General features: G+C 34.3%; 1 protein-coding gene across 2 annotated transcripts in view; it reads right to left on the bottom strand.

The window, feature by feature from the left end:
* Positions 1–22,716, bottom strand: part of GCC2 (GRIP and coiled-coil domain containing 2) — a 54,277-nt gene that overhangs the window by 23,029 nt on the left and 8,532 nt on the right. For both annotated transcript variants that reach the window (XM_036920823.2, XM_036920813.2), the window contains exons 6-14: positions 19,926–22,388; positions 19,166–19,238; positions 16,724–16,824; positions 16,528–16,626; positions 10,742–10,861; positions 7,915–8,079; positions 7,522–7,626; positions 6,767–6,929; positions 58–158 (exon numbers count right to left, since the gene is read on the bottom strand). In XM_036920823.2, coding sequence (XP_036776718.2) covers positions 58–158; positions 6,767–6,929; positions 7,522–7,626; positions 7,915–8,079; positions 10,742–10,861; positions 16,528–16,626; positions 16,724–16,824; positions 19,166–19,238; positions 19,926–22,388 — 3,390 coding nt within the window. The remainder of the gene's footprint in view (positions 1–57; positions 159–6,766; positions 6,930–7,521; positions 7,627–7,914; positions 8,080–10,741; positions 10,862–16,527; positions 16,627–16,723; positions 16,825–19,165; positions 19,239–19,925; positions 22,389–22,716) is intronic.

Raw genomic sequence — 22,716 nt, forward strand, 5'->3', positions numbered from 1 at the left:
CATTCATAAATATGCTATGAATAAGTACTAAAATATGAAAGTGGGAAATTAACATACTGCTTGCTTTGAATCTGCCAGTTCTTTTTTGGTTTTCACAAGCAACTGCTTGATTTGGGTGTTTTTTTCCTCATACTGTTGCACTGAAGACTGCAGTGAAGCTAGTATGGAGATGATTTCAGAAGAGATTAAACAATTGCTATGAGTAATTTTAAATAAACTGTTTAATGACAAGTCTTTTCTTTGTATAAACCTATCTTTAAAAGAAACTTGTCTCAGCTTTTTATTATGGAATATTTCATACACACAAAACAGTAGTAACAGATATACCTATGTACCCATGACCAACCTGTGGCCAGCCTTCTATCACCCAGACCAGGGGTCTGACCCACAGGCCAAATCTGGTTGTTGTTTGTTTTTGTAAATAGGTATATTAGCATACAGTCAGGCTCACTGATCTACATATCGTTTATGGTGCTGTGGGGTAACAATGGCAGACCTGGCTGACAGCAGAGGCTATATGGCTGCCAAGCCAAAGATATTACTGCCTGGCTCTTAACAGAAAAAGTCTGCCAACCCCTGACTTATATACTTTCACTTACTCCTTGTGTCCCCAGTGGGTTTTTTAAAAAAATATGAAATCCATTTGTCTGTAAATATTTCAGTACAAATCTTTAAAACAAAGGTATCTATCTATACTAATATATATACCTACAAGATAAATACTTCAGAAATACTCAAAAGGAGTGCTGTTCATTTCCAATTGTATGACATGAGAGGCTGGTTGTCTGTTTTTATGATACTGTTTACAGGATGGACTGTCAGTGGAAGTTTGCTAAGGAACCAACTGAAATATGATAAAAACAAAAAGCTTTTATATTAACAGAGGTAAAGAAAAAACAAATACCAAAAAGGAATAGGTGATTCATAGGCTAGATCACAGGCAACTAGCAGGCCAAATCTGGCCACAGCCTGCTGTGAAACCAAGAATATGTGGTGGAGACCATGGATTTACCACCTGGTCCTTTATAGAGAAAGTGTGCTTGGCACCTGCTCTAGGCCAGTCATGTCGGCATTAGGTGACCGTGCTGCTGAAAGATCTTACAAGCGATGACTAACTTTATGAAGTCAAATCCATATATATAGACTGCATTTCTTGGTAAATATGAATATATATACTGTAAGAATATATCTTAATTATGTCTTTTTATGATAAATCTAATTCAATTTTTTCCTGGCCACTATTTACCCAGTTCTAAAAAGATTTAATAAAGCACAAACACATACGAAGTCTTTGTTAGGTGCTCTAGGAATTATGATAAGCAAGAGATTGTTAAGTCCCTGAGCTCAAAGAATATAGAATGAAATCAGGGGATAACATTTCACACGATAACGTAAAATAAAATATGTTAAAGAAGAAATACAAAAGGCTAAATGTTATATAAAATGTATGAGGTTATATAAAGTCTGGGCTAATGCTGTATAAAGTTTGCACAGGGACAAGGACGATTTCATAGAACGGGAAATATTTAAGATTAGCAAGGATCCCAAACAGTGTGAGCATGAGGGTGGGAAGGTGAGGGCACAAGAGGAGAAATAAAAGTGGGTGAAATAAAAAGTTATGCGGAAGCACAAACCACGTGATTCAGGAAACATGAATAGTCCTCTGTGCCTCTGAAAAAGGAATGTAAGCAAGTTGCAAAGTTAGACCTGGGCAGGAGGTTGGGTGTGCGTTCCTAAATCAGAAGGCAGCATGAGCCAACTACTCTTTTGTTTGCATGAAATGCTGTCCTGAAGCTCATCTTCTTACTCTACAACTTGTTAGCCCCCCACACACGGCCTGTGCTACCATGAAGCTGGTAGCTTTTCCCAGATTCTACACCATTCTAATTAACTTGATACACAAGGCAGATTAATCTTCCTTTCTGTCTTTAAAAAGGGCCCAAATACATTCTGGTATTAAGGTATTTAATGATCAGGATAAAAAAATCTTCCCAATTCTACTTCATTTTTCTCTAACAGGTTAAGCCTTTCACTCCAATTAGTCAAGACTTCCAAAATTATGTTTATTCTTTTAATTTTTTTCTCATACCATAGCTACAGAAATACCCTTTCCCAATGTGCTTTTTCACTCCAAAACATAAGGACTCAACTTCAATTGTTTCAGTCTACAGATGCTCTCCCCACTGAGCTCCTAGCACTCACTGCCTGCACCACTCATTTCTATACTTATTTATCAGGAAGTGGGTAGCTTTATTGAATAAGTACTTCTTTTTTCGTTTTTCTAAGGTTATCAATCATGCTCTCTTTCACCTACCAAAAATATATGCACTTGCTAATTTACATTGCATGAATATAACCTAGAGTTCTATATTCAATTTGCAGCAAGAACACAGAAAATATGGCCTAAGTATACAGAATTTTCTGGAAACTGTACAGTTTGTTCAGTTATCTGAATATTCTAAATTTTATCCCTGATACAGGTAGATCAGAACTCTGCATATTTGGGATTTTATTGATTTGTTCACTCACGAAATTGCCTTTATTGAGCTGTAATTTGGCTACAGGCTGAATAAGAAACAATCACAGAATATTTGCTCTTTTATTCATTTGGGGATACTGCTGAGAACGTAAGTCCAAATTATCAGCTGTTTCTGTTAAAACAAAATACAAAATGGAGACTGGACTTGAAAATTCTCCGAGCAGATAAAACCATTTAAGCCATATAAGTGAAACTTAATCTAGCTTTTTCTGTAAAACAAGCAAACTTGTTTACTTGGGCCACTCTGGTAAATGCCTCTGATAATCATGTAAGAAACTTAAGTCATATTCCTAAAAATGGGGTAAGATAATCACTTTTAACCAATAAGATAGTCATCCATCATCTGGAAACCCACATTGTCAAAACCAATCATTGTAAAGGGTAAACAACCTCCTTATTTTCACTTTATTAGGTATTTCTTATAAATCATGTCCCTGAGCTATCAGACTCTGAATTTGAATGCTCGCAGTTCCTGAACTTTTCTTGTATACAAAATGCAGTTTACTAAATACCGTTTGATTTGGTAGTTTTAATTTTGCTATTTCTGTATGTTTGACATTCCTAAGCTAGCATTAACTTCAAAAACCACACAAGGCTTTTGAAAACACAGATTTCAAAGCCCACCCTTTTAAGATTCTGATTTTTTACATCAGGGTCTGGGCTTTCCAAAAAGCTCTCTGGATGCTGTATGAAATGCAAGTCAGGTCTGGGATCACTGTTCCATAAGACACAGCGTTCACTTCATAAAAATGCCTGAAAGAATGTTCCCTCATGAATTTTGGTACCAGGAAAAGTTGTGTCTCTCACAATCATCACATTTATTTTAATGTTGTGGATACTGTAAACTTTGTAACTGATAGTGTTTCTTTGTTTTGACTTCTGGGAAGATCAAAGCCAAATTCATGGGAGACCTTAATGACAGCAAAGGTACACAGAATATACACTTTATGTCTTGATCTTGTATCTGATTGTACTAGATAGACCTACACACCTTAATATTTCCTTTTATCCCATTTCCTCATCATTTATATATATATATCTAAAATCATGTTGTACAATATCTTTGTAGCCACTGCAAATTATTTTATGGGATTTTTGCTTCTGAGTACCAAGGAGTACCAAGGTTTATATTTACTTTCCTGTTACAAACAACTAGAAAATGAAAAAAACCTGTTTTCTGACTTTGGAAAATAAGCAGAGTAAGACTACTTCCTAAAAGGAGGAATGCAAAGAAGGTGAGCCCAAGTACATCCCAGCTTTCACTGGGAGGCTGCCTCTGGACTGATGCCAGAGGGGAATCCCAAGCAGAGCAGTGATTTTGCTGAGATGCAAAGAACAACAGCTGGGGAAAGAACAACAAATAGTGAACTGTAATTGAAACAAGTCACAGAGCTCACACAGGGCTATACATTGTCAGAATTCCCACAAACCAAACTAGAGAGACTTTGTTGAATACATGGGCACTCAGCAGTCTCAGAACACCCCCAATTAGTAGTGGGGCTGAGCTGGAGCTATACAAAGGTATACAAACTAGATCTACATCTACTCTACACTAGTCCTAAAGAAGATGAAAACAAGTCACAAATGAATAAAACTGATTTACAAATAACTTGACTGCTTGCCAAAGTTTAACTCTTTAAATGAATAGCAGAAAATCTAGCATTCAACATATACAAGTCAAATCCAATTAAACTGATTTCCTATGCAAAGAAGCAGGAGAATATAACTCCAATAGAAGCACATCCAGAAATTACAGAAATGGTAGAATTAGCAATTACATTAAAACTATGAAACATGCTCAAAGATTTAAAGGTAAAGATGAACATAATGAAGAGATAAATGGAAAACAAACAGCCAAAAATGTAAAAAATACAATTTCTAGAAACAAAAAATACAGTATCAAAAGTGAGTATGTCACCAGATGGGACTAACAGATCAGACGCTGCAGATGAGAGAATTTAAAGACAATAACTGAAACTATCCAAAAGGAAACTCAGAAAGTTAAAAAAGAAAAAAAATGAAACAGAATCATTGACTTTTGAAACTAGACAGTGATCTAATATAATTGGTGTCATAAGGGAAAAAAGGGAGGGGAACTTAGACAAAAAATATCAAAAGAAATTAATGGCCAAAATTATGCTAAACTTGAAGAAAACTATAAATCGAAGAAGCTCAATACATCAAAGCAGCTCAATAAGCCAGAAGCAAGATACAAACAAGGAAAAAAAACACTAAGGCACATCATAAATTCTATACCCAGCAAAAGTAACTATAAAACGAGGGCAGGTTACAGACAAACAAAACGAGAGAATGCCTGTAGCCTATGTTACAAGATATGTTAAAGAAAGTTCTTCAGGCAAAAGGAAAGTCATTGGACCATACATAAAGGAATGAAGAGCACCAGAAATGGTAAATATTTGAAAAAAAATGCTCCAATTTTTCCTTTCTTTAAAACAGGTTATAAGAGTTTTAAATGGTCAGATATTAAATACCATAGGCTTTCAGGCCAGTTTCTGTTACAATTACTCAACTGTAGCATGACAGCCACAGATGAGACACACATGGCTATGTATCAATGAAAGCTTTACAAAAAGACTGATTATGGGCCATGATTTGCTGACCTCTGCTATACAAGATAACTATTTTTAAAAAATGTGTTAAGTTTTAACACATGTATTAGTATAAAACATATGACAAAAACAGCAAAAAGGACAAAAGGGAGGAAAATTAAAACTGCTATGTAAGATTCTTAAACTATATATGAAGTGGCATAATTTACTGAAAGTTATCTGTGATAAGTTCAAGATGTACATTATATGCTCTAAAGTGACCACTAAAACCAAAGAGGTATATAGCTAATAAGCTAATAAAGAGATAAAATGGCATCATATAAAATACTCAATTAATTCAAAAGAAGGCAGAAAAGGAGAGAAAAAAAAGACAAATAACAAGACAAATAGCAATCAGCACACTGGTAAATTTAAGCCTAGTCACATAAATAATGTGAGAACAAACAGCTTAAACATACTAATTAAATGGCAACAATTATCAGCTTAGAGAGAAAAGCCTCAACTATATGCTATCCAAGAAAAACACTTTATAGACTTAGATTAAAGACAAAGGATGGGAAAAGATAAGCCATGTAAATAATAAATGAAAGAAAGCTGGAGTGGTCTGATCAATATCAAGTGGACTTCAGAAAAAGGAATATTACCAGTAATGATAACAAAAAGGCATTTCACAATAATAGAGGGACTGAATCATCAGAACATACAACAATTCTAAATGTGTATGAAGGTAGCTCCAAAGTTTCTAGATATTATGAAGCCAAAACACAAAACTGAAGAGAGGGAAATCCACAATTATGTTCAGAGAATTCAACATACTTTCTCTCAGTACTTGGAAGAACAGTAGTCAGAAAATCATTAAGGATACAGATGACTAACACTGTCAACTGACTTGATCTAATTGACATTAGACAGAACACTCTATCCAACAATGAATATAGTCTAACACATTGTTTTCAAGTGCATAAGGAACATTCACCAAAAAAAAAAAAAAAAAAAAAAAAATCATATTCTGGGCCATAAAACAAACCTCAATAAATTTAAAAAGCCTGTAATTATACAGAATATGTTTTCTAACTACAAAGGAATTAAGTTAGAAATCATTAACAGAAAGGTATCTAAAAATTCCTTTAAATATTTAAGAATTAAACAACACACTTCTAAATAATCCCATGAGTCAAAGAAAAAATCCAAAGGAAGTAAAAAAATATTTTGAGCTGAATTAAAATAAAAACACAATTTGTTAATTTGTGAGATGTAGCTGAAGGAGTGCCTGAAGGAATATTTGTAGATTTAGATGCTTACATTGGAAATTATTATGGATAGAAGAGGATATAACTACCTTAAAAAGAAAGATTTCACAGCTAGTTAAATTATTCCACTCCATTAACAGTAAGCAAATCGTGGCCAGAAGACATTTTTTATCTTTGTATTACTCAGAGTAGGTACTTAAGAAATGTTTAAGTGAATGAATGCACTATGCACCAACACGGACTGTAAACAACTGATTGACAAATAGTTTTACAACCCTTCTGTCCTTATACTGTTTAACACTGTGTGGAAAGACCTGGTTGTCAAAGACTGGTGAAATGAACAATTAAGGTTGCTCCCCTGTAATGATGAAATTGCTGTAAGTGAAAGTGAATTTTGATTAACTCACTCAATTCTTCTTGCAGGGTTTCTTGTTTCTGTTTCTGAATTTTTATTTCTTGCTCCAAATCTTCTATGTTGCTGTTTTTATTAGTTAACTTTTGATTTAGTTCTTTCATCAAACGTTCATAATCAGCTATTTCCATATTCATCAATGTGGTTTGCTGGGCATCCTGCACATATTACAAATAAAAAATCTGCATACTCGGTCAGCTAACCTCATTTGTAAAATTGCTGAAGTTATGCCACAGAAATAAATAGGCTCTATTATGCTTTTCTGAAATATAGGAAATTGATACAAAAATGAAGAAACTAAGTTGGATGTTTTCTAATTTATAAAATATTTTCTAATAGTTTAATCCAACTTCCTCAGTTTCATTATATTTGATTATAATTTTCATTAGCCATAATTGCTATTCTATTCTATTAGCCTCATCTTTGAAAAAATAAAGAAAAAATAGCCAAGGCTCTAAATATAATACTAATTTCAGTTTTTGACATTAAATCTCCACGTGACATACAATAATCTTGTACAAAAAAATGAAATACCAAACCAAAATCTAAAAATTTATGAGCATAGATTCTTCTGGAGACAGGCACCCAGAGAAATAAATTAAAATTTTAATTTTTGAAGCAAGCAATTTATAAATGATTATTTTGATATCATGAATAACCTTGCTTTTGAAATACTTCTTTTCTAAACTATTAGTATAGTGTAACAATGTAAAGATTGACATCAGTTTTGAGTCTGGTGTTTTGTTTTACCTTTCTAACCAGCTCTAATTCTTGCATGGTTTTCTGAAGCTGTTTCTTTTCCTTGTGGAGTTGTAGCTGAAGTTCTTCACGTTCACGAACAGAACAGGCATGCTCCTAAAATTAAAAACAAAAATGCAACCACCCTCCAAGCCAACCAACATTAAAAAAAGAAATTTGTAGGAGGCTATAAAATAAATGTGACACACTAAAATACAAAAAGCTTGAAAATCATACACACTCAAATGTCATAGCTGGGATTCTTGACTCATACTAGGCATATATTAAGGAATTAGAACTCTGAACATTCACAAATGCTACCTGTTAGTCTTTCCTTCATTTAAATCATACTTTGATAAAGATATCACTACATAACATGAATCAATCCCACAGGACAATTTTCACCTTTATCTTCTGTTCCTTCTCAAGTTTTTCAGCTTCCAGTTCATTGTCTGCCACTGCTTTGGCTTTCTGGACTTCTAAAATCTGTACTTCTAATAATTTGACATTAGACTGTAGTGTCTCAATACGAGCCAGTAGATCTTCATTATTAGAATTTAATTTTTCACACTAGAATGATAAATGATTTATTACTGTGAATATGCAGAAAATACATATAGGAGAGGAAGAATAAAATGGTACATTAATGAGAATATTGGCATAGTATGAAAAATGAAGACTTCAAAATCAATTCCACAGAATGACAATGTAAAATAAGCTTAAAACATCATCACTGTTGATGACAATTTGTCAAACATTAGAAGACCAGGAGCACGGACAGAGGAAAAGGCAAAAATCAAACAAACAAAAAACACCCCAGGGGAACTGAGATGAGAACAATAAGATAGAATGATTTCTAGTTGTTTTGTCATATTCTTCTCCCAAAAGAAGGAAGAAGAAAATGAAATTAAATTTCTGACTGTATTATTTAGTTTTTATGCAAAGAATACTGAAATTGAAATATGCTTATTACAATCAAAACATCTGCATTTACTTGATTTAAAGTTACTTGAAAAGTCCTCTCCACAAAGTGGGTAGAGAGGGAATGTACCTCAACATATAAAAAGGCCATATATGACAAACCAACAGCTAACATCATACTCAATGGTAAAAAGATGAAAGCTTTTCCTCTAAGATCAGGCACAAGGCAAGGATCCCCTCTCACCACTTCCACTCCATAGTTCTGGAGGTCCTAGCCAAGGCGGTAGGCAGGTGAGAGGGAGGGAGGGAGGAAGAGAAGGCATCTGAATTAGAAAGAAGTCAAACTGTCACTATCTGCAGATGACACAATACAACAGAGAGAAAATCCTAATGATTCCCCAAAGAAACTGTTAGAATAAATCAACTCAGTAAATATTCAGGCTACAAAATCTATATACAGAAATCTGTTGTTTCTATACACTAAGAACCATCAGAAAGAGAAATTAAGAAAACAATCCCATTTATAATTACATTAAAAACATTATTAGGAACAGACCTGTACACTGAAAAACTGTAAGACACTGATGAAAGAAATAGAAGAAATAGAAGACAGCACAAATAAATGGAAAGATATTCTGTGCTCATGAATTGAAAGAATACTGTTAAATGTCTACACTACCCAAAAGCAATCTACAGATTCAATGCAATTTCTTGTCAAAATTCCTGGCATTTTTCACAGAACCAGAATAATTTGTATGGAATCTGAAAAAACCCTGACCATAGCAACCTTGAAAAAGAACAAGGTTGGAGGCATCATGTTCCCTGATTTCAAACTATATTTACAAAGCCATAGCTATTAAAACAATATGGTATTGGCATAAAAGCAGACACACAGATCAATGGAACAGAACAGAGATGCCAGAAATGAACTTGTGCATATATGCTCAACTAATTTATGAGAAAAGAGCCATGAATATATAATTGGGAAAGGACAGATGTTGGGAAAACCAAACAGCTATATGTAAAAGAATGAGTTGACCCCTATTTTATACCATACACAAAAATTAACATGGATTAAAGACTTGAATGTAAGAGGTGAAACCATAAAACTTCAAGAAAAAACAGGTAATAAGCTCCTTGACATTGGTCTTCGTGATGATTTTTTAGATGTGACACCAAAAGCAAAGGCAACAAAGGCAAAAAATCAACAAGTGGGACGATACCAAACTGAAAAGATTCTGCACAGCAAAGACCACCACCCACAAAATGAAAAGGCAGCCTACTGAATGGGAAAATAATATTTGAAAAACCCTGTATCTGATAAGAGGTACCTAAAATAGATAGAGAACTCCTACAACTCAATAGCAAAACAAAACAAAACTCACCAAACAATTTGATTAAAAAATGGGCAGATGTCTGAATAGACACTTTTCCAAAAAGGCACATGAAAGGATTCTCAATATCATTAATCACTAGGGAAATACAAATCAGACCACAATGATCTATCAACTCACACCTGTTATAATGGCTATTATCAGAAAGACAACAAATGTGGAAGATGGGGAGTAAAAGAACATTTGTGCACTGTTGGTGGGAATGTAGATTGCTGCAGCCACCATGGAAAACAGTATGGAGTTTCCTCAAAAATTAAAAAGAACTACCATAGAATCCAGCAATTCCACTTCTGTGTGTTTACACGAAGGCAAACACTAACTCGAAAAAATATCTATATCCCCAGGTTCACTGCAGTGTTATTTACAATAGCCAAGATATGGAAACAATCTAAGTGTCCATCAACGGATGAATGAATAAAGAATGAATCCATAAAAATGAATGAAATCTTGCTATTTGCAAGAACATGAATTGACCCTGAAGACCGTATACTAAGTGAAACGGAGAAAGGCAAATACTGTATGATCTCACTTGTGTGGAACATACAAAAAAACAAAAACAAAGGAAACTCATATGAGGACAGATAAGTGGTTGCCAAAGGCATGGGATGCCTGGTGGGTGAAATGGGTTAAGGAGCTGAAAGGTACAAACTTCCAGTTATAAAATAAGTAAGTCATGAGATGTACAGCATGGTCACTGTGGTTAAAAATACTGTATTGCAATATTTGAAAGTTACTAAGAGAGTAAACATTAAGTTTTCATTACAAGAAAAAAAATTTTTTAACTATGTATGGTGATGAGTGTTAACTGGACTTATTGTGATCATTTTGTAACATATAAAAGTATTGAATCATGATGTACACCTGGAACTAACATAAGGTTGTATGTCAATTATACCTTAAAAAGAGAGAAAAGTTACCTGAAGAGTGGAATTCCTTAATTGTCTTGTAAGGTCTTCTATATGATGCTCAAAATTATTAGCTCGTTTTTTTTCCGCATCCAACTGCTCTGACTGCTTATCATATTCTAATAAAAGATTCTTCAATAAGAGACAAAAGGTTTAACTTTAGGCTATTATTATATATTCCATTAGACTGTATCAAGCCATCTTTACCTAAGATTTATGAGTCCACCCATTCTGGAAGCTTAAACTATTTATGTAAGTTCAACATTTGAGAGAAAACCTAATTTGCATCCTATAATAAAATTAGGATAATTCAGATGACTTTTAGAATTGGGGGGATCTACTACAGGGGGAAATGATTTTTAATGTATACAACATAATATCTCCAAGTTAAATATTCATTTCATCAACAAAAATAAACTTTTGAAACAAATGCAATTTATGGGAAGAAGAGAAAAAGTTCAATTTGGTCACCAACCAATACCATCTGAAGAATTCTGATGAGGGAAATGTTTCAGGCCTGGCCTAATATAAGGGAGAGAGGTGTTAATGGGAAAACTCACATGTTGTGGCAAAACATTTATACTTTCTGAAGACTCTTTAGAAACTGAATTCTTTTCTTTGGTATATCTAGTTGGCCTCTACTCAAGGACAGAATGCCCAGTCTGACCTTTTTGCTACATACTACACAATCCCATTATCCCTAAAAATATGTAAACTAGATTGTTTCCAGATTGCCTGTAGCTTTTTTTTTACTCTCTCCCATCTCTTTTAAATATTGGTTTTGCCTTTGTTCCTGGAGAACTACTGACTGTTCTTCATGTAAATGAATTTCTGTGCAAAAATCTAGCCAAATGTTTGAGTTTTCCTTATTTCCTAAAAAGCTTACTTTAGGAAGCTTGAAAAGTGGCCTTTGTTTAGACCTGGGTCTTGAGACCCTGGCTCACCTTCTCAGGCAAGATCTTCTGGTGGCCTAATGAGTGGCAATTATATGCTCTTTCTGGCTTTTGCTGGCCAGATTTGATTCTTGGGCAAATCTAATTTTGTTTGTAATTCTCATTTACAAATGGTTAATTACTGTCCACACTGGTAGCTGAGTGCTAGAATCTGGTTTCGATGCTATGGTCTGCCCACAGTGATTGGCAGAAGGCTAAAACTGGGAATCTAGAATATGGCTTATGTATTTATTTGTCCATGTTTGAGGATTCTGTTACTTCCTGGCATACATGAATAACAGGGTTGAGAAATTGTTTGTCTTCTTCTCCATAAAAAGATTTTATGCTTGCATTTTATTTGTGTGGATTCTTCTAACTCAAAAGATCAGAGATCTTTATCCTTTCAGACTCTACTATCCAGTCTTTCTTTGTTTTTATGCATTATGGGCTCTAATATAGTCAACAGGTGCAAAACCTGAATTGCTTACCAAGGCTCACTCTAGCAAATAATGGTTCCCTACACAAAGTTCTGAGTATAATCACATGTTATCCCTAAGGGGCCTTGGAACAAAAAAATAAACACCATACATGCAATTTCCTTGATGAGTATGCTGATACTTCTAGGCAAATGAATGATTACAAATTATTGTCTCTTCAGAACTACTGCACACTCAGATCTTTAAAACTGGTAAAAAATTATAGTATGATAATGAACACTGAGAAAAGAAACTGTCTAGTCAAATTCACAAGTAACTTACAAATTACTCAGCACCTTAATAGTGATGCTCCCTGAGGAACCTAATGGAGCTTAGTTAATATGTCTGTTTTTACAGAAAAGTGATCACTGTTCTTAAATACATCAGCACCCCTGATTCAATTTTAAACCCTACTGCTTCATCACAAATGGAATCTCTAGCTTACCCAAAGACAGAAAAAATTTTATAACTCTAAAACTTAAAAAAAATGTTTTATAGGAATTTTTTTTAGAGCCATTTTAGGCTCACATAAAACTGAGGAGAAGTCACAGAGATTTCTAATCACCACCCCTCTACCTCCTCAAATGCAGTCTCCTCCATTACCAATAACCCCCGACCACAGTGGCACATTGGTTACAACTGACACTGAACCTCCACTGACACCACATCACCCAAAGTCCATGGTTTAGTTAGAGTTCACTCTTGCTGGTTCACATTCTATAGGCTTGGACTAATTTACAGTGACACGTATCCACCACTGTGGTATCACATAGAGCAGTTTCCTGAGTTCCATCAATTCATCCCTTCCTCCCAGCAACCCCTGGGAACTACAGATTTTTGTATGGTCTCCATGGTTTTGCCTTTTCCAGAATGTGACAGAGCTGGTATCAGCATGCAGACTTTTCAGATGGGCTTCTTTCACTTAATAGTAGTATTAATTTAAGTTTCCTCCATGTCTTTTCATGGCTTGATGGCTCATCTCCTTTCAGTGCCGAATAATATTCCATTACCAGTACGTGCCACAGTTCTTTCATCACTCAACTTCTGAAGGCCATCTTGGTTGGTTCCGAGTTTTGGCACCTGTTAATAAAGCTGCTATAAATATCCACATGCAGATTTTGTGTGACTATGTTTTCAGGTCCTTTGGGTAAACACCAAGGAGCACAGCTGCTGGGTCATATGGTACAAGCACGTTTTGTAAGAATTTGCTTAACTTCTTGCAAAGTGCCTGTACCATTTTGCATTCTCACAAGCAGTGAATGAGTGTTCCTGTAGCTCTGCATCCTTGCAAGCATTTGGTGGTGTCGGTGTTTCAGATTTTGGTCACTGTTATAGGTGTGGAGTGGTATTTTATTGTTTTAATTTGTATTTCCCTGATAACATATGGTAAGTAGTATATTTTCATATGCTTATTTGTCATCTGTTTATCTTTTTTGTTGAGATGTTTGTTAAGGTCTTTGGCCCTTTGTAATGAGGTTTTTGTTTTCCCGTTCTTGAGTTTTAATAGTTCTTTGCCTATTTTGGTAATAGTCCTTTATCAGATATATGTCCTTTGCATATATTTTCTCCCAGTTTGTGGCTTGTCTTCTCATTCTCTTGATATTCTTTCACAGAACAAAATTTTTAGCTTCAAATGAAGTCCAGCTTATCAATTCTTTCATGGATTGTGCCTTTGTTGTTGAATTTAAGTCCCTGCCACACCTAAGGTCATCCAGGTATTTTCCTATGTCATCTTCTAGTAGTTTTAGTTTAATGTTTTACATTTATGTCTATGATACATTTTGAGTTAATTTTTGTGAGGAATGTAAAGTTTAGTCTTCTCGATTGTTTCTAGATTGTTTTGCTTGTAGATGTCCAGGTGTTCCAGCACCATTTGTTGAAAGTATTATCTTTGCTCCAATGTCAAAGATTGGGTGATTACATATGGGTTTATTTCTGGGCTCTCTACTGTGTTCCATTGATCAATTTGTTCTTTCACCAACACCACACTGTCTCGACTGCTGTAGCTTCACAGTAAGTCTTGAAGAGCAGTACTGCTAACCCTCCCACTTTGTTCTTCAATATTGTGTTGGCTATTCTGGGTCTTTTCTACATATTTTTCTCTATAAGAACTTCTTTTAACATTTCTTGCAAGGCACTCTACTAGTGACAAATTCTGATAGTCTCTATTTCTATACTTTTGAAGGATAATTTTGCAGAGCAGAGAATTCTAAGTTGGTGGGTTTTTTTCTCAGTACTTCAAATGATTACCTTCTACACTCTTCTTTCTTGCATGGTTTCTGAGAAGCTGGATGGAATTTATCTTGGTACCTCTACAGATAATAAGGTGTTTTCTTCCCTAAGGCTTCTTTGAAGATTTTTTTATTTTTATTTTCTGTGGTTTGGAAATTATATACCTAGGTGTCATTTTTTGGTTTTTATCATGCTTGGTTTTCTCCGAGCTTCCTGGATCTGTGGTTTAGTGCCTGACAATCAGGGCAAATTTTCAGTCATTATTGTGTCGTATTTATTTTGTTCCTTTCTCTTTCTCATGAAATTCTCATTATGTGTATGTTATATCTTTTGTAGTTGTCTTAACAGTTATTGGATATTCTATCCCTTTTTTTTTGCCTTTCTAAATCTGTATTTTAAACAAATATATTGGTTATACCTGGTCTACCTGTGGAGGGAACTAACAAATTAGATTATAATGGTTCTTAAAATGTAAAGACACAAGCTCCTAATGGCTCATACAAGACAAATAAGCACATACATAAATTTCAAGTAAGTGTTTTTTAAAAACGGACTTATGAGGTTTCTTCATACATTAGATGTTAATCCCTGATCATATTTTCATATGATAATTTTGTACTTTACATAGTTCATTTTATATTTTCCTTTGTAACCTTTTAAATTACTTTTAAGTTGAGAAGAGCATCTTTATCTCAAAGTTAAATGGTCATATATTTTATTCTAGGTTTAAAAAAAATCTTTCTTTTTGACAAAACTTAAGCTACTACAAATTTATTTTGGTGTGTGGGAATGAAGTAAAAATGTAACTAAATTGTGCTGAAGTAGTTTTCTAATTTCTCCTTTTTCATTTTTATGTTTTCAAATCTCGCTGTAGTAGTGAATAATATAGCTTGGTTGGTGACAGAACAGACATGGAAGCAGCCTGCCTGAATCCAATCTCAGCTCTTTATACTCGCCCTGGGGCCTTGAGTTCCTTAACCTCTTTGTGCTTCAGATTCCTCACTTGTAAACTGGCAATGCTAATAACATACTTCTTGAGGCTGTTTTGAGAATTAAACACGATAAGATTACATGTATAGTGCAAAGAAGAAGGCCTGCTTGTAAGTGCTTGTTTTTATGCAGGTCTGTCTTATGTTAAATTAATCTTATTTTTGCATCACAACTATATAACATTATTATAGTTGTATAATAAATTTTAGTGTCTACTAGAGCAAGACATCACTCTTCTCTTCTCACTTTAAAAAACATTAGCTATTCTTGCTAGCTGATTTTCCTCTGAAACTTTGATAATTTATCAAGATTGCCCCACCAGAAAAATCCTAGAATTTTTAGTGGAATTGTTTTAGAGCAGGTTAGTAAACCAAACTGAGAATATTTCAAATATTTAGTCATCCTACGTATATAGTTGTGCAGTTTTCTTCATTAACTGCCAAATTTTCTCACTGAAGTTCTTCCTGAAATTTGTTTTTTTGGCTACTATGGAATTTTCTTCCTTCAAACAAATCTCACTTGATTATTGCTCACTTTCTTCTCCCTAACCATTTTTACTTTTCCACACAGGATGGACCTTGTATTTTTGTCTGCTTGCCTGTTACTGCCTGTAGAATTTCAGTCCTAAAAGGGCAGTAACTTAATCTATTTGATTGACCTCCATCTTCCTACTACTCCGACTGGTTAATGACTACATTAAGAAATGTAATAGCATTTATCTTGCATTCAGTTGATTTTATTGTACCCTTTTTTTTAAATTCTATTTTTTAAAATAGATTCTTATGTTACTTAGGTAAACAAGTATAATAATCCAAATAATAATGTTTTTGCTTTCTTAGACCCACTGCTAAAGCTTCAGGTTTATTCACTTGGCCAGAGTAATATTAAGTAATAACAGTAGTAATAGCCACCTTTTTTTGTTACTCTTTTTATTAGAAAATTCCAAAAGAGAATTTTGGTTTTAAAAAACAACAGCCGGAAGGCATTATTGAAAGCTTAGTCACTTAAAATTTTGACACTAGGATGATACCACATTAAATAAAAATACAGAAAAAATATTTACTACAGAATATAAGGTGACTGTGTTATGGATAAGAGTTTTACATTTCTACTACATTTCTTAACTTAGAAATTACAAATATAACATCATTAAAATAAGTATTTTTACCTTATAGCTTTCTGCCCCTTGAATGAGATCTCTAATGGAAGTAGACAACTGATCCTTTTCTGATTGAACAGATTCAAGTTGTTCCCGTAGAGTCTGGACCTATTTTAAATACATAATAAAGAGTTTTTTATGGACAGACAAACTTGATTTTCTACAGTCTAAGGTCCTTAAATCTTGCATTTTTAAGTTACATTACCTCTTTTCTGCTAGAATCTAGTTCTTTCTTTGCCTTCACAGCAACTAGTTTTATCTTACTTATTTTCTCCTCTTTCTCTTTGGATTCTTTTTCCAAATATCCTAAAAACAAATGGATTAGATATGAAATCAAAAGGAAAAAAATTCAAATACTTTACTTATTTTAGCCCTAGAAATCGATCTTTACTCTGGAACCCCAAATCTAAAATTTGAAAATAAAGGCAATAAAGTAAGTAGCAAAAATATTAGCACTTTTTTTAGTGAAAGTTAAATTATTATCTAAATGAGGCAAACAATGTAAAAAAAGTCTATTTTCTTCAATCCTCCAAAACAAGTTTTTTTTTTAGCCATTTATAAGTGTTTAGGAATTAGAGACTGTTAGGAGTCTTTCACTATTATATTTACTAGAAACTCAAGTATGACAGGATTTTAGGTGGTAATGCATAAATCAGTATCAAGAGAGGAGATATCAGATGTAGTTAACTATTTATGCTCTAAGCTCTCCTGTTGGTTGGTGGGTCTGGTTTTTATGACTAACCTGTAATGTGTTTCCAATACAGACAGTACTGAACATATCCAATCTTAATGTCTCATTACTCCCTTCAGCCCCTGCATCTCCCCTATTTAAACTCCAATGTTCCAGGTCTTACTTACTGACACCTTTGCTTAACTTCACTTATGATCTGAGTTTCTGTCCCTACTCACCCATCCAGTGCACCTGTGCTCACATGCACTGCCTTCCCACAGCTGCTATATGTGAAGTGCCCGGGTGTGTAGTGCAGGCCAACTGCCCCACTTCTGCGTTCCCTCCCACACCTTTTCATGCACCAGTGCAGCAGTCCTCCCCATTTCCTGTGCAGAAAACTGCCCTCTTTAATGGATTTCCCAAACAGGTCATAAACATGCAATAGGGCAAATATCAAGAGACTAGGATCAGGGACAAACAGCTAAAGCAGTGCATACAGACTGGGGAGGGGCACAAGAGGCCAGGTGAAACACCACATATACAAAAGCAAACTACCACACTTCTCCTCCAAGTATCACCCCCTATCTTCTTTCTTTTATAGCAAAACCTCTTGGAATAGTTATCTATACATACTCTCAAACTTCCTTTTCCCATTTTCTTCTTGAACCCACTTCAATGAGGCTTTGGCTTCAGTATATCATGGACACTTACCGATGACCTCTATGTTGCTTAATCCAGTGGTTAATTCTGAGTACTAATGTTACTTGCTCTAGGGCAGCATTTGTTATAATTAAACATTTTTTCCTCTTGAAACACTTCCTTCACCTGTACTTCATTTGTCTAGTTTCTAAGATATTTTATGCTCTGGATTTTCCTACCTCACTGGCTGTACTTTCTTAGTCTCCTTTGCTGTTCCTATCTTCCTGATTTTTAAATGGAGAACTGTCTCTGGTCCTCATCTTTTTCCTACACCCACTTCCTTAGTGATCTCAATCTCACAGCTCTTAATGCCAACTACTGTGTTAACTACACATTTTTACCACTGGTCTAGCTCTCTCCCCTTAACCCCAGACTTGTATATTTAGCAGCCTACTTGACATCTCCACTGGCACTGGTATTTAAACTTAATTTGTCTACAATAGCTCCTGATCTCCCCAAACTTGACTTGCCCCAATTATCCATTACAGAAACTGGGAGTCATTCTAAGCTCTTTCAACTTCTTCCATGAAAGTCAAATTGGGCATGAAATTGAGGAATTACGGCACATTACGTGACATTTCTTTAATGGGAATAAAGGAGCTACCCCATTATATTACATAAGGAATAAACGGACAGGATAAAGTCCTAAGTCCTCTGCATTATCACCCTAGTGCTTTTATGATCTGACTTCTGCCTCCCATGAGGTTCCTAGTATGATCCTTTATGTTGTGTAAGTTAACACACAAGCACCTGCTGTCGCCCCTTGCTAGAATATCTTGAGTCAAATTTTTCATTCTTTAATACACAACAAAAGTATAGCCTATTCTGTGATTTTTCTCCTAACTCAAAACAGGCAGTTAACCATGCCTTCCTGTACTGCTAGCCCTGTACTTTGTCAACTCCTCAAACTCCTGCAGTAGCAGCCCCTTCTGGCAGTGAGCTCTTTGAAGACAGGTTCTGTATCTTAATCACCTATTACCAGTGACTAGATAGCTGGGCATTAAAATTAAGTTTTCTAAATGAGTGAAAAATGCAAAAACAATTCTGGAATCACTTATAAATGGAATTATATCAGTCCTTTACTTGGATAAAACAAAACAAGGTGAGAGTTCTGAAAGGGAATGCAAACAGATGGCAGAAGGGCAAGAATAGAGACATCAGGAAGAGTTAGCTCCTTATGTTTTAACAACTCAGTAGTTAGCTAATGTATTCCCCAATCTTTTCTAACACTAAGAAGAACCTGTGTATCAATTGCAACATATGCAAAAACACACTTACCTATTTTTTCTTCCAGTTTTTTTACTAGAGAAGGTTGGTCATTTTCTACAGAAGGTGATTTCTCTGAGGAATCCTAGGTTTTGTAGGAAAAACAAAAAAATGGAATCAGTTTATTTCTCAAGACGAACTGGTCATCATGTTAAGCGTGAGAAAATCATCATTAAAGAGAATTCATACAGAAAGCAATTTGGTGGTCTTTTTCTTCCCTTGATAGACTGACCAGGCATTTTTGAACTTATCACACATACAGCATTAACTATAAAAAAAAAACAGCAATATTTAAGGCCAAAATGAATAACCTGACACCTATCAAATACATAATGTATTAAGAAAAAGATTAAATAATTATAGTCTATCATCTTTCACAATTTTTGCAGAAATATCTAAAATTTTGAGAAAATACCACTATAGTATACTTTTTTCTCACAGTGCCCTTTAAGAAAGGTAGTAAGTATATCATGTAAGACTGGAATTCAAATTTTTTCATGTTTTGTTGGTGACTAGTTATACTATTTTAGCCAAGACATTTAACTATCTAATCATTTAATCTCATGCAAGATCAAGATTTTAAAATGATCTAAAACAAGAAAGTGATCAATGTATTAACAGGATAAATATCATGAAAATGCTTAATGCACTTAGCAGAAATTTGTTACTTGAGCTTAAATGCTATAATTTTACTGATTTTCAAAGTGTAAAAATGCTAATTTCCTCAAGTCTATGACTAGAACCAATAATTTAATCAATAAAAAAATAGTACCTTTAATAACATTAACTCTGCTTTCATATCTTCCAACTCCGATTCTTTTTGTCCTAGTAACCGCCATAGGTTTTCAAGTTCTTCTATAAAAGACTTTTCTTTTTCATCATGGATTTCACTTTTGCTACATAATTTTTGAGATACTTCTTCAACTTGAATTAGAAGATCCTGCTTTTCTAGTCTTGTTTTTTCATTAGCATTTTTCATTTCTAGAAGCCCAGTCTGCAGGGCCTCTTTTTCTGACAGGCTTTCTTCTAACTCTTTCCTTAAGAGACTTTTCTCTTGCATAGAGTCTCTCAGTAAAGACCTGAGTTCCTCACACTGAGCTACATTCTCTTCTAGAAGGCACTTAATCCTTTTTTCCAATTCTACTACCCTTTTATCATATTGAAAAACCAAGTTGTGTTTTTCCTCCTTTATTTTAGCTAAGGATTCACCTACAGCTTGTAGGACATTTACTATATCTTGCTCTTCATTTTCTTCTGAAACTTCTGATTCCATTTGTTTAAGAAAACTATGTAACTGAGTTTTGACAAATAACTTCTGAACTTGCTCATTTTCAAACAGTTCACTTAAATTATCTCGTTCTTCAACTGTTAACTGAAGTTTCTTTTCTAATTCAGAAACATGTTCCTTATGCATAAAATCTTCTTTCTGAGACAGGAGAGCTTTCAAATCCCTACTCAATTGTTTATTTTCTGAACTAAGTCTATTATTTTCCTCAGAAAGAGACTTCACTTCAGATGACAGTGCTTCCTGGTCTTCAGAGGCAGTTTTCAACTGACCCATAAGCTTTTCTAGTTTTTGGTTATTTTGATTCTTTTCTTTTAAAGTTTCTTGTAGTCCCTGCATTAATTCATTTACCTTTTGTTGTAGTTCACTGTTGTACTGGGTAGCTTCCTCCACTTTCTCCTTAAGTTCTATAATCAATCTTTCTTCCTTTTCACATTTCTTATGGAGATTATCCATCTCTTCATGAGAACTTTTTAGTTTACTTATGAATTCATCCTTTTCCTCAGTAAGAGAACTTATTTTGGCTTCAAATTCTTGTAACATGGTATCTTTTTGACTGAGATTAACTAAATACACTTCATTCTTTTCTTGAAGGTTCTTTATGGTATTTTCAAGTTCTGGTACAAATTCTTGTTGAGATAACTTTTCACTTTCTTTCTGGAGACGATTCACAGTTTCAAGAAGAGCATCTTTCTCATTAAAAGCAGTTCTGAGCTTCTGCTGGAGCTCATTAACATCAGATGCTTGCTGTTGCTTCATTGATTCAAACTCTTGACTTATTTTTCCAGCAGATTCCCCCAGTTCTGTTTGTAAAATTTCCATAATTTCTCTCAAACTCTCATAATTTAAAACTGCTTCTTGCTTTTCTTGCTGTAGGTTTTCACACTGCTCCTTAAGACCCTGTATTTCAAACATTAATGTTAATTTTTCTTTTTCTGAATCTGACAAAAATGTCTCATTCAGTTCTGCTATTTCTTTTTGATGTTGTTCCTTAAGAGTCTGTACTTCTCTGTTATGTTGTTCTTCAGTAGAGCACAATTGTTTATGTGAATCTTCTAGCTCGCATTTTAATTTTTCCATTACAAAGCCCTGTTCTTCTTTAGCTAGTAATAATTCATTAATTTTAAACTCTAAGTCTTCCCGTTCATGAAAAAACTCATCCTTTATATGCTGGGCATCAATTTCAAGTTTCAATTTAAGATTGTTCATATAAGTTACCTCATCTTTTAAGATACTATGTTGAGACTCCAGTTCTTTTAAGGTATCTTCTAAGTGTTTGACTTTTTCATTTACTGCTTGTTCTTCAAAAGCATCTTTTTGTAAGAGCAAAGCACATATGTGATTTTCTTGGTTTGCACTTGAGGCTTTCCCTGAGTTTTCTAATTCACATTCATACTTCTGAATGTTCTCATGTGCCTCACATTGTCTGACTAAGTTCTCCTTTAGCTGGTTTAAGCTGTTTACCTCTGCAACACGTTCTTTAGCAGATGCTTCAATGTGGCACATCAATTCTTTCACCTCTTCTTGGTGTGTAGCTTTCAACTGCAAAAGTTCTTGCAAACTGTTAATATCTTGTTGGTAATGCTGAGAATTAGCCTCAATGACTTCTTGGAGGTGAGTAATTTCTTGTTCCTTTTCATTTAAGGCAGCTGTAAACTGCTTTTGCAGATGTAGAATTTGCTCCTCACAGGCTGGCCTAATTTTCTGAATCTCCTCTTGCAATTTTTTAACATTATCTTCAGACTCACTTATCTGAAGTTTAAGTTGTTCTGAAAGCTCTAACTGTTTTCTCGTTGCTTCTTCCAGCTCCTTCTGCAAGCTGGCTTTATCCTCACTGTGTTTGTAATGTACTATCATTAACTCATTTTTCAAAGTTTCCACTTCTTTCACATAGTTTCGTTCTGAGTGTTCAAACCCCTTATGTACATCTTCCATTTTAGTTACAGAATCCTGTTACAAAATCAAATACACAAAATTTATTTAATTAAGGCAAAAGGAACCCCTGCTCTGAGAAAAAATGTTAGCCACAGGCTAACTAGAGAAACAAGAAAATAAGCAGAAATGAACATATAGCAATATGATAATGAGATTCCAAGAATTCTGTTTAGGCTCTGATGACAGTAAGTATGACAACATGTATCAGAGTACCAAATATGTTTTCCAAAGTAGTAACGAGAAGCTAGGAAATCTCTGAATTTAATTAAAAAGATGATAAGTTATGTAAGTTGTATTAAATCACAAAGCTTTAATGAATATCTCTTGAGTAGGTTAATAAGTG

This window comes from Manis pentadactyla, chromosome 2, assembly GCF_030020395.1.
Source record: "Manis pentadactyla isolate mManPen7 chromosome 2, mManPen7.hap1, whole genome shotgun sequence".
NCBI lineage: Eukaryota > Metazoa > Chordata > Mammalia > Pholidota > Manidae > Manis > Manis pentadactyla.